The sequence below is a fragment of the Gavialis gangeticus genome, unplaced genomic scaffold, assembly GCF_001723915.1.
Source record: "Gavialis gangeticus isolate Ggan-Ray unplaced genomic scaffold, GavGan_comp1, whole genome shotgun sequence".
Classification (NCBI taxonomy): domain Eukaryota; kingdom Metazoa; phylum Chordata; order Crocodylia; family Gavialidae; genus Gavialis; species Gavialis gangeticus.
In genome coordinates this window covers 70582624-70595592 of record NW_017729034.1, presented here as the reverse complement: position 1 = coordinate 70595592, position 12969 = coordinate 70582624, and the positions used below count along the sequence as shown (strand labels likewise).

The window sequence follows — 12969 nt, the reverse complement described above, 5'->3', positions numbered from 1 at the left end:
CGTCCTTTGACTTAACTACCTCCGTGAGCTGACTTAAGAATTCCTGGTCTAGCTCTTCCCCTTGGTTGGGAGGTCTGTAGTAGACCTCCACTGTTAAGTCTCTTTCCCCTCGACTGCCTTGTATTCTAACCCAAAACACTTCAGAGTGCCCCTCCTCTGATTCTTTGCTAATTAACAAGGATGTGTATTCCTCCTTAATGTAGAGTGCCGTGCCCCCACCTTTCCTTCCTTAGCTTGTTAATGAGAATGTTGTGGGAGAAAGTGTCAAAACCATTGCTAAAGTAAAGGCATATCTATTCATTGCTTTCTTTCCCCATTCCATAGAGTCTGTCACCTTATCATAGAAGGAAATCAGGTTGGCCATGAATGATTTGGTGAATCCAGGGTGGCTGTTCCGGATCACCTTGTTCTGCTCTAGGTGCTTCAAAATAGATTCCTTGAAGACCTGTTCCATGATTTTTCCAACTAATCTCCACCGGTTCTCAAAGAAGATTACCTCAGGCAATTCTGTCAGTACCCTAGGGTGCATCCCAGCAAGCACTGCCAACGTGAATGCATCTAGCTCCTCTAAGTGATCCCCAACCTGTTCTTCACTACTTTATGCTGTTTAACTTCTTCCATAACTTTTCTGCCAACTTTACTCATCATCTGGTAGATGCCCCTATTTGTGAAGCCTGAAGTAAAAAAGGCATTCAATATTTCAGCCCTCTCTGTCTCATCTATAACTAGGTTGCCTTCTGTAAGGCAGTGGTTTTCAACTTGTGGTCCACAGATCCCTGGGGCCCTGTAAAGCATAGCTGGGGGGTCTACAGAAGGTGGCTGTAAGGACAGCAGTCCCACCCAAAGGGGAAGCACTGGTGGCGGTGGTGGTGCTGCTGCTGCTCCAGCTCCCTCCATGGCCAGAGGCTGCCCAAGCACCAGCAGACAGAGTGCAGCTGGGCAGCCCCACCTCATTCTGCTGCTTCATATGGGACCCAGCAGTGCTACAGCCCTATGGTCCCTCCACTCCCCCCGTGATATCAATCTATGAACAGGAACAGGTGTGTGTGTGTGTGTGTGCGCGCGCGCGCGTGTGTGTGTGTGTGTGTGTGTGTGTGAGAGAGAGAGAGAGAGAGACAGACAGACAGACAGACAGAGAGTGCCTACCAGTTTGGATGGAATTTCCATTGGGAAAATTGGCAGTCTCTTGAGGTACTTATGGAAAGCTTTGCTTGGAATAATGAGAACTGCACATATTTTTAGTAAAAGATTAGGTCCTACAGAACTGATGGGAGGCCACCAGCAAAATTCTGGTGGGGTATAGGGATATCTACTAGCTCAGTCTGTGCCCTGACTTTTCATCTTTCCAGCACATATAATACCTGTGAATGTGTGAGGGTTTGTCATGTCAAACCCTCACACTCTAGGGGAATTTCTGGGTGAATGCCTGCCTGTGTATGCAGGGGACTACCCGATGGCCCCAGAGGCCCCCTTGGTGCCATGTTTCTATGTGAATGAATTCTCAGAAAACCTTTTGGGGTTGATGAATTTACACTGGACAGTGATACGAAAAAAGAAATCGGGGAACATTTGTTCACATTCAAATCTCAGTTTCACCAGGGCTTTCCTGAAATGGGTACTGAGAATGAATAGATACATAACCCCTCTGTAACAGACTGCAACTCTAGGTCCTGTCTAACAGCAAAACAAGAAGAGCAGTTACCTGAGTTATCCTGTGATATGGGACTGGAACTTGAATTCAAGCAGGAACCTCTTGTCCAATTCTGGTTGAAAATAAAAAAGGAGTACCCTGATTGGACTGATAAGACCATTAAAGTCTTGATGCCATTCACCACCATGTACTTATGTGAAAGTGGATTTTCAGCCTTAGTATTAATAAAAACAAAATACTGAAACAAACTGGGTGTTGAAGGAGATCTAAGACTGAAACTGTTACCTATCATACCAAATTTTTACATGCTTTCTGCCAAGAAGCAGGCTCAACCATCTCATTAGAACTGACGACAAAATGATGAGTTCACAAAATTGTATTATTGTTATTGTTGCTGTTGATATTATTTTTATTTTTGACAGAACTCTTTCTCAGTAATTATCTACTTATGTTTGCTATACACACAATAGATTTCCAAAAGGATGTATGCCTCAATTTGCAATATTTTAGGGGTCTGTGAATGAAAACAGGTTGAAAACCACTGCTTTAAGGGACCTATGGTTTCTTTGGATTTCCTTAATTTTAAAATACATGTGGAATCCCTTTTTATGGCCTTTTATGCTCTTTGCTAGTTGCATCTCAAATCACACCTTGGCCTTCCTAACTTTCTCGCTATAAACACATGCAACACTCCCATACTGTTCCCTAGTAATATGACCAAGTTTCCACTTTTGTAGGATTCCTTGTTGAGTTTCAACTCATTAAAGAGATTTTTGTCTAGCCATCCTGGTCTCCTGTTGCACTTCCCATTCTTCTATTGCATTAGGATAGCTTGCTCTGCACCCTTATAAAGGCCTCCTTAAAGTACAGCCAGCTCTCCTGGATTCCTTTTCCCCTCAGACTTGTCATCCAGGGTATGCTGCCCACCAGTTCAAGTGTTTCCTGAAGTCCAGTGTCTTTATTCTGTGACTCTCCTTTCTTCCTCCCCTTAGGATCTTGAACTCTATCATTTCATGGTCAGTGGGTACATCCACATGAGACGCATTAATGCTCATTAGCCTAAGTTAATGCTGATTATGACATGTATCTACACATGCATGCCCTTAATGCACATCAACTTACACTAATAGTACTTAAATTTGATACCTGTAAATGCAGGTATCAAATTTAGTAGCGATTACTTAATGCACAGTAATGCACATGTAGATGTGACCCGGCACTAACGTTAGCACCAGGTTTGACCTGCCACTGGGGGGTGGCCTGAGCCTAGCCCCAGGGCTCTTAGCTGGCTGCCTCTCCTCCCTCAGGGCTGGGCTGCTCTCTGGAAGCCCCAAGCTGCAGGTTATAAAAGCCTGCAGCCATTTTGTGCCTTGGGACACACACATACCAGGAGCCTGGACAAAACTGCTATTCTTTGCAGGAGCCCAGCAGGCCCTGTGTGCCCCTCTGGACAGACTGCAGGCTTGTCTCTGCCTGGCCTGTCCTCCTCCAGAGCTGCTGCTTGGCCACAGGTGAGTGTTGTAAAAGGCTGCAGCTTGCTGCATCCCTTGCCCAGCCCTGATATCCCCCCAGGGCTATTGTCTGGCTATCTCTGGCAGCAAAGCCAGCACCTGCTCCCTGCTGCTACTCTTCCCCAGCTGTCTCCTGTGCTTGCAGGTCCTGTGGTGAAGTGTCTCTGCGATATGGCTCCCAGTCCCTGGCAGTGCCCCTGTGCTGGGTGCTGCTGGCAGCTGTCCAGGGCTGGCCTCACAGAGATAGCCATGCAGGGGCCCAGAGACCTGGTGTAGGACAAGAATGTCATTGTCCTCCTCCCCATCAAGCCCCAGCCCTGCCCACATACGTATGCCTATGTCAACTGCCAGGTCCCCCAACGGGACCAGGGAGGAGGTGAATGACCTTGTGGTGCTCTGGGACCATGTTGATGTGCAGATGCAGTTTGCACAGAGGGGCACTCGAACATCCACTTTTATGAGGCCCTATTGGGTGGGATGCAGGAGCGAGGGCACTTCCAGTCGGTGCGGCAGTGCCTCATAAAAGTGAAGGCCTTGTGGGCACAGGTTGTGAGGCTACTTGGGTTTGCACTCTGCACCATCAAAGCTCAGGGTCCTAAACCAGGAGCACAGGTGTGCCCAGGGCACCAAGAAGATCAGCAGCAGCACGGCATAGTGGCTTGGGCACCCCTCCACCTGCACAAACAGCTCATTGCACACCACCTGGGGCACACACAGCATGGATATGCTTGAGGCACAGCAGCAGCACAGGGGGACTGGTCCCAGGGCTTCCCCCCCAGAGAGTCCCCCTGTGGGGAGGGCAGGGGCATGGCCAACCCCTTGTTCCAGTTGTCTGGGACCCTGCGTACCCGGAGCCTGGGTGTTGTGGGCTGGCTGGCAGCACAGCAGAGCAGCTGGCCTGCAGGAGGGGAGTGGGGAGTGGGGTCTGGAGCCATGACAATAGGTGCTGCCAGCAGTCTGGCCTGTCCCGCCCTGGGAAGGGGGCAGGGGAGGCAGGGTGCTTGCTCTGGGAGTGGTGCGAGACTGCTCAGGCTCATCACGGTGCATGGTTTGGTGCATGGAGCCCAGGCTTTGGAAGCCACAAGCAGCGGCTTGAGCCTGCAACCCCAGCAGGGCTTTGGGGGCTGCAGTGAGGTGGCTCAGGCCCCATTTCACGGCAAGCAGCCAGATCCCATGGTGTGCAAGGTGGCACACGGGCTTGAGCCTTGGGAGCCAGGGAGCAGCAGAGGCTGCTTGGGTTAGCCATCCAGCGTGAGGACGGATGGACAGAGCCTGAAGGGCCCGGCCTGTGCTAAGACAGCCTTCAGTGCTGAGCCAGGGCACAGGGAAATGGTAGTGCTGCAGCATGGGGCCCAGCACCCAGGAGCCAGCAGCTGAGAGGAGCTGAGCCCTCCGTGCCCAGAGCGGGGCACAGGGTGGAGAGAAGCCCAGTGGCACAGGAGAGGCCTGGAGAGGTGCTCCAGCAGAGGAGACCTGATCGAGCTGCACCCTGACCACCACCACCTGAAAGAGTATGAGTCATTGGGCCCCTGGGTCCCACAACGGAAAGACATTTGGGACGGGCAAACCCAGAGAAGGGGCTGGGTGAGCAGCCGGCCACCGCCTAGTCAAGGCCCTAAGGGGAGGGGCCTCTGGTGCTTCCTGGACACCCCCAAGGGACCCCACTGGAAGGAGGACTATCTCTTGCCATGGGTCAGGGACTATATTAAGGAATAGATGTTATTAAGATTGTGCATGTTTGTGCCTTATATTTTGTAACTGAAATGTTGTATTGTGATGTTGTAAATAGTGTTATTTAGGATTTGACCTTGGTTATTGGTTAGTGTGTACTGTGTAAATATATGTATATGATAGCTAGTTTTATCTTTATGTATATTATAACTTAATAAATTGTATATAGTTAAGAACTTTGGGCTTGGGCTAACTCTAGAGGAAAGAGGGATCTGCTTGAAATTCTGGCATCCCTCTCACAGCACCCCCCCCGCCTGCCCATCCCATTCAATTGAGAATATGGCACACCCTTAGGCATACCTGGGTTACATATGTAAACAGGACCTCTGTGGTCATGTGAAGCTTGTCACTTCAGACACACACATTACTGTGAAATAGGTCGCACCTTCTCTGAATCTCAGAAGCTGAAAGGGAAATAAAGGGATACTGAGTTGACTATTTTACCCAAGATCTCAGACACACAGGTTCTTATTTTTGTTTCAAATTCTGCATTATGGCTGTTTGTATATGCCATGGGGGTTTAATTTGGTTTAGTTTTCCCTGAATTGAAATGGTGGATTTTTAAAAACACTGCTTCACTTTAAGGAGAACTAAACCAAATTAAACCCCCAAGGCGTGTACACAAGGGTGAGGGCCCAATCCTTATCTGCCTCTTCAGTGGCGGGGGAGCAGGGAGGATGAGCTACCCCATGAGTGCTGTGTGGGGGCGCCCTAGGCAGCACTCGCCCGCTGGCACCCAGTCCAAGCAGCCCTAGGGGGCACCGCAGCCATGGAGGGAAGCACTGGCCCCCTGTAGCTGTGGAGGGAAGCACAGAGCCCCCACACAGCTCAGGCAGGCTCCAAGAAGAAAAAAATAAAGATCAGGCTCACCGCTTTTTTTTTTCTTTTAAGTGGAGCCTGCCTGCATGTGCTGCCACTAGGTCCCATAGCCCCTGAGCTGTGCAGGGCCCACCAAGCCCCAAGCATGTTGGCTTCCAGCGCCCTGTGTACTGTTGCACTTTGGAGGAGTTTTATCTTGCTACGTACCAAAAACATTTAAAGCGGAATACACCACTGAGTGTACAAACAGGAACGCCATTAAAGCAGTGCAAAAGGGCATGTAAGCCACTTTAAAGGCCAATTTTGTGGTGTGTACAAAGACTCTGTTACTATTGCTGATAATTACAGTTATGTCTGGCTGGGAAGGAAGATGTGGGGAGCTGTTCCTACAAGAGGCTCTCACAAGAGCCAGCTGGAACCAGTTGTTGTGTTAGGGGTTTGTGCAAGGCACTTGATGCTCCGTTAGCACTTGTACATTGAAAAAAGCAGACCTCTTTCTGGTCTCAGGTAGTGATTACTGAGCAATACACACTCTGTCTCATACCTCTGCCTGGTTATATCCCAGAATACCATGTGGTGACCCACCCAGTGACCTCAAGTAGGGTTGGGGTGGCACCATTTCCATTTCTCTTTCACCTTGTCCTGTCTGCACACTTTTTCACTCCCTTGTTTCTTCCGCTGTCAGACTGTATAGGGGACTCTCTGGCCATACATTTACTACTTTATTAGCTAGCTTTCACAGAATAGTTAGGTTGGGTTTCCTGCTATGCGCAGGTGGATCCTTCCTGAGATCTTTAACCACTGACAGTGTTGTAGTCCATTGCAAGTACTTCTAAAATCATTTTTTAAATTGACCATGGCCTTGAAAGACCTCTTTTTGTAGAGCTGTTTTTTTATGATATATCAAACTCTCATTGCATTGCTGTCATGAATGTTTAAGAAATCAGGGATTGAGTGTTCTTCAAGAATAAGTGAGCTGTTGTAGGAAATACCACAGCAGCTGTTGTTTCTAAGAAAAAAGAACAGAATTTGTTCCTAGAAGTACCTAATACTTGTATGTATTCTGTCCAAGATTTTTAAAAAGCAAGAGCTAAAACTTAATATCCTCAGGCATTCAAAAATGGTAGATTATGTTCCCCAAAATGAATCTGGCTTAAAACTGATGATGGCTTTTTAATAATCACAATCACAATCATTATTATTATTATTATTATTTAAAATTGAAATTGTCAGCCACAGAAGTCCAGGAACTGTGACTTTAAGGAAAACAATATTGCTAGACTCTTACTAAAGTCATGTTGCTGGACCTCTAATAAAGTCATGAGATGTGGTGGTCCCTAAGAAAAACTTTTGACATCTGGTTAAGTGGCCTAATTTTAAAAAGCACTGACACCCTCAGAGCTGTTTATTATTTCCAGTGAAGGAATTGTAGCTAGTGGAAGTAGAAGTCAATGGGATTTGTATGGTGCTCTGTACAGTAGAAAAGCAGGCAATTTATTTAAGTTTTTAGATACACTGGTAGATTTAAGAGGTTAACTTTCCACTCATACGTCTTACAGTCTGGGTAAATAAGAAATAGAAGTGATGCTTTCATTCTCTGTAAATAATTCTGTGGAACCCATCGCTGTGGCTTTTGAACACCTTCATATCATACACTTTCTCCTGAGTTTGAACATAAAATGTTAAATGCATTGCAAATAATCTGTGCAACTGTAAGCTTATCTGTAAAATGTTATTATTAGGGATCACCTTTGAAGGTGGTGGCTATTTTGGGGATAATATTTTAAGAAATGACTGAAACTGTTGCGAATATTATCTCAGTTCATTTTTGGCTTCCTAAACTCTCAAGTTGTTCTTGTCAGAAACCAAACACTCTGAACTCCAGTTGGTCTTAGTGGGGTAGCAGGACCCTTTAAAATAATTTACAGTGAAGAACTATCTAGACAATAAATGGGTTTTTAATTTCATTGTGTTTTTATTTCTTATCTATTCACTCCCCAATGAATGTAGTAATCATAATCTATCACCATTGTTACAATATATGGAACAGAAGACGCAGGGAAAACGACACCAGGAAAAATATTTTTAACCTTTCAAAATTGCATTTGACATCTGTTCCCAGTGCGCTCAGAAACTAAGTATTTCTGCTTTGTTTTAGTGCTTCATGGATAAAGTTAAAACTTTCTTATATGCTGCTGTATTCACTGGCTATAACTGCACACACTTATTCAGAGCTAAACAAACATGGTTTTCCTTGTCAAATACTTAAAATGGTTGTGTTCCTTCTGTAAAACAACAAATCAATACAAGTAGCTACCCTTAAGAGAACAGTTGGTATACAAAATCTAAAACACGGTAACTTTTTGGCAAGGAAGTCCCACTTTCTGTGTGCTTATTAGTCTTTTCAATATCATTTGGACACACTGTTCTCAGCATTTCTCCATGCCATTTTGGCCTGCCGTTAAACAAGAGGAACAGCAAGATAGATGACTCTGGCCACACCTATTTGAGATGTGTATTGCAAAGTAGGCCAGCTCCACAATAAACACAGCATGTCTATTAGACTGCAGGAAACTAACTCTGCAGCAGCGTAGTACATAAAAATCCAAATACTATCCTACTGTGGAGTTATTTACTGCACAGCAGCACACATGTAGGTGCTGACGTGGATGTAAATTGGGCCCTGGCAGCCCAGACAGCACGTGGCCACACTCCTGCCTGCTGCCTAGCCACATAGCTCACCAGCTGCAGAGCCTTGTGGCCCAATCAGCTCCTCCGCTGCCTGATGCAGCCACCTGCTGCCAGGGCCTGACCCCCTGTGCCCTCTGCCAGCTTGGGGTTGCCCCCTAGACTCCAGGTCACACTGCTGCCACCAGCTGGAGTCCAGGGCTGACCCCTATGCCCACTGCCAGCCCAGGGCAGGCACCTGGGCAGCTGCAGCCAGAGCCTGGAGCTCCCTCTCATTGCTACTGGGGGGCAGAGCAAGACAGGAGCAGCCCTGGCTTAAACTGCTCCTCTCTGGCTCAATTTGCTGCTGTCCTGGGCATGTGTGTAGATCAGTGGTCTCCAACCTTTTTAGGTCAGAGATCACTTTTGGAATTTAAATGAAACCCAAGATCTATCTACACCCCCTCCACCTGGCCCAGCAGGTGTGGGGGGGTGGGAGGGGAAGGACCATGGGCCATGGGGGAGGAGTGGGGCAGATCAAGGTCCCAGCCCTAGTCCCACTCCCTCTCTCACTCCTGGTATCTCAATCTGCCCCCCCCCCCAACAGTGGTGAGGGAGGGGCAAGCCCTTGCACAGCCGAGGCAGAGCAGGGAATGGAGCTGTGAGCGACTTGTCTTGGGGGGCATGCGGAGGAAGGGGCACGCATGCCCCCAGATCTGCACTCAGGGCGGGGTGGTGCAGGCTGGGGCCGGGGCTGTGCTCTGGCCGGGTGGCTGCAGTGGCAGTGCTGGGAGCATGGCCCCAGGGGGACCTTAGCTCCCCCAAGCCCTGCTCCCAGCACTGCCACTGAGCAGAGCACAGGCCAGGCCCAGTGGAAACTGCCCAGCACAGCCTTCCAGCTGGCAGCTGCAGTCCGCCTTCCCCTTTGCCCACCAGCCCCTGGTCCTTATGTCTTCAGGGGAGGAAGGTCCCGCTGGGCCTGGCCTATGCTGCTCTCAGTAGCAGCACTGAGATCAGGGTTGCAGGGGGGCTACAGCCCCCCCCGGGGCTCTGGTCCCACTGCTGCCTCCACAGCCAGCCAGCCTGAGTGCAGCATAACTGGAAACAGCCAAGCGCTGCTGCTGGCCCAGCCCCAGGCCCAACCCACATGTAGTTCTGGGGGCACATGCTCCCTCATGCCCTCCTGGGCTGCATGCCTCCCCCCTCCCCATGCCCCCCAGATGAGCTACTCATGGCTCTCTTCCCCGCCCAGCTGCAGCTGTGGGCTGGGCTTTGCACCCCAAGCCATGTTGCACATGCCTCCTGGGCCTCTGCCCCTTCAGGCTCCAGGATTGACCGGTTGGTGACCACTGGTGTAGATGTTGTAGTTCACTGCAGTGCAAATTGTACCACGGTTTATTCAATCCCATTAATTGCACATGTAGATGCACCCTCTGAATGTGAAAGTGGTCAGGAAGGAAAGGCAGTTCAAGATCCTTTGAGGTCTCTCTTGGAAGGAAAGAATCCAGTGAAGACACCTATCGATATCACTGTGCCATTCACCCATAAGTAAGGCAAAGTTCCATAGCATCAAGAACTGTTGATAAATCCAATACAAAGAGCTTGGATCTATCCTGGTCTATCACTGTTAATCAGCCTGCAGCATCAGCACAGTCTGACTGATAAGTCTGTTACCAGACTGATAGGAATCCAGAAAAATCTGTGGAATTCAAGTGTTACTGAAATATTTTCACTTTCTTGGAAAACTGGTTTCTTAAACTGCCAATGATCAGGATCTTGCTTGGATTTCTCCTCCCTTGTCCCCATTCCCCTGTTTTCCAACTAGAGAACAGTGCAGGTTTTAAAAATGTTTTGCTCTAAAAATAAATAGCCCATGTGTGGGGGGTCTCATACTTCTTGTTTGTTCCCACAGTACAACCTTGTATGTGACAACGCCTGGCTTCTAGATCTAACACAAGGTGTTCTCAATCTGGGATTTCTGGCAGGAGCATTCACCCTAGGCTATGCTGCAGACAGGTAAAGTATAGGTGTTACTGCAACACTACTTTTAAAAAGGATCAAACACCTTATACAGTAACTGGTTCGAAAGATTTGGATGTTCAGCATCCTCAGGTTTGGAAATTTATCTGATCCTATGATAATCTTGAACTCATAATTTAGGCTGGACATTTCATAAAATATCTAGTACTTCTTGGCTCTATTTGGACTGGAATTGGAATGAAAGAAGCCTGTCTTGTACCATTTCATGATTTCTGTTAACACCTGGACTCAACTTCTGGGTTAGTGAATGTTGAAGGTCATATAGAGCCATTTTTGAAATAAGCTAAGCAGCTAGCTTGGGAAAGGAGGAAGAAACTCCATATAAAACTCACACATTAAGCACACATACTCACGTACTAGCTGGCAAAGTCATGGTTACAGTCAGTGTTCAACATTTTGACAACTGAATGGGTTACGTTAAAAAAATAAAATAAAGTTTGAGAGTGATATTTGAGAGGACCAGCATTACAGCAAGGACCTTAAGGCCCTTTTAGTCCACAAAATAGGAGGAGGGAGCCTTATTTTAAATAAATTAAATGAAAGTAAGTGGTGGCAAATCCTGGGCCAATGTATGGAAGTGAACTTCACCAGAGGTGGGTATTTTTAAGGATACAAATGATATTTCCTTTGCCTGTTCTATCCGTGAATATCCCAGTAAATGATTTCACAGGCAGCGATGTTTTGCAGCATGTATAGAGAAGAATGTCAGATAACAAACATTGAATTTTCAGAAAAAAACCATATGAAACAAAAATGTGATTGGTTGAAGAATTACCGTCATCCAATTGGGGATGAACATACTATACGTTCCATGTGTCTGAGTGACAGAGAATAATATGCATGACCCAACTTTTGAATATTGGGTTGCTACAACAAACAGTTCCAAAACAGTCTAAGTGTATTACTTGCAAAAGAATTCCTAAGTTAATAATTTAAAAAAATAAATAGAGAATAATGTAATTTTTACACAGACAGTTTGCAACCAGAGAAGATAAGTGGGCAGATAAAATATCTTTTGAACTATTCATACACTTGTACTCAAAAGAAAGAGCTGTCAAACAAGGTTGACATTGACAGAAGACAAAAACAAAAGGCATGTACACTATGCTAATTATCTTTGAGCAAATCAAAGAGAGTCATTATGCGCTTAAGGTACTTTGAAATCTTAGGATTAATGGCTATTTTAAAAAGTTAGAATTAAATGTCATCTACAAAGTTTGTATATGAATATTAGAAAGTTTAACACAGTTTGGAGTAGACGTGATTGAAAAATACCAATTATTCTCATAGGAATATTTTAAATACATATTTAACATTTTCTATACATTTAAGATAAATCTTTAAAATAGAAAAATAAATCATTCAAAGACTGTTTGATTAAAAACATATTTTTGAGTTGTTGGTTTGGGGTTTTTTTGAAAAAAACCCAGGAAATTACTACCAAATGTAAAAGTCTCGTTTAGTCAAAAAGAACTTTTATCAGGAAAAAGTTAGATACATTTCAAACTTTATTTTGGACATACGTCTGGGTCTGGGAACATCTCTCAGTATTATTCCAGATGTTTAAAATGTAATATTAAGTTAATATATGAAGAAAATGTCAGAAGACAATATAACATCTAAACATATACTTTCTGGTAGTATAGTTGTACTTATGCAAAATTAAAAACTCTTTTCTAAAAACTGGACCTAAAAGTTTTCTTCCACAGTTGTTAAAATAGAGCGAAATACAGTGAGATAAGTATCAAGATGGAAAGACTTCCACCACGTTACCACCAACCCAACACAACCTTAGACAGCCACCATCCTTAAGCCCAATGGTGAGGGAATCTAAAATCTGTCAACATCATGTGTTGACCCCACAAATGTACTCTGAGGGCCAAAGAAGTTTCAAGAAACATATACCAATAAAATCAAGTACTCTGAAGGAATGAACATAGTAACATTTTTATCCTGAGAGTACAGTAAGTAAATGAGAAGGAATATACTACAAATGATGTAGAACAAAATTATGATAAGATGTTTGTGTAATTAAAAGAGAGAAATAGCTACAAATGACAAAATAGTTGTAGACCTAAAAGGCAGAAAAGATTATAACACCTGGAACAGAGCCAAAGTGATCTTAGCACCTAGGTCATGATATTTTCTCACATACCACATGCCATCAAATCAGACATGCACCTTAGGTTTAATACTAGACTTCATCTCTCCTGCTTGCTGCCTGAAAGAAAAGCTGGCAGCCATCTTGTACCACTATCTCTTCATGCTTCTATTCCAGTGAAGAAAAATCAGCTTCCTTGTTTAAGACACGCACTCCAAATTTGGAGGGTTAATGTTTTGGGAAAAGGTGCATGTGGTATTCTGGTAAATATGGTACTAAGCTCTAAGGGCACTTTTACGTGTGCTCTGGGGAAGGGGGGTAGCACTTTAATTAGAGTGGCTTTGAGAGCCGCTAGAACTAAAGTGACACTGCATCTCGTGTATCAGTATCCCCAGGCTTAAAAATGGTGGTGGGGGTGCTTGAACTGAAGCTTGTTCGATGAGCTTTAG

The 12969-nt window shown here is 45.7% G+C and overlaps 1 protein-coding gene across 1 annotated transcript in view; it reads left to right on the top strand.

The window, feature by feature from the left end:
- Window positions 1-12969, top strand: part of SLC22A3 (solute carrier family 22 member 3) — a 78494-nt gene that overhangs the window by 19007 nt on the left and 46518 nt on the right. Inside the window, exon 2 of the mRNA XM_019527652.1 lies at window positions 10292-10395. Within this exon, the coding sequence (XP_019383197.1) occupies window positions 10292-10395 (104 nt within the window). The remainder of the gene's footprint in view (window positions 1-10291; window positions 10396-12969) is intronic.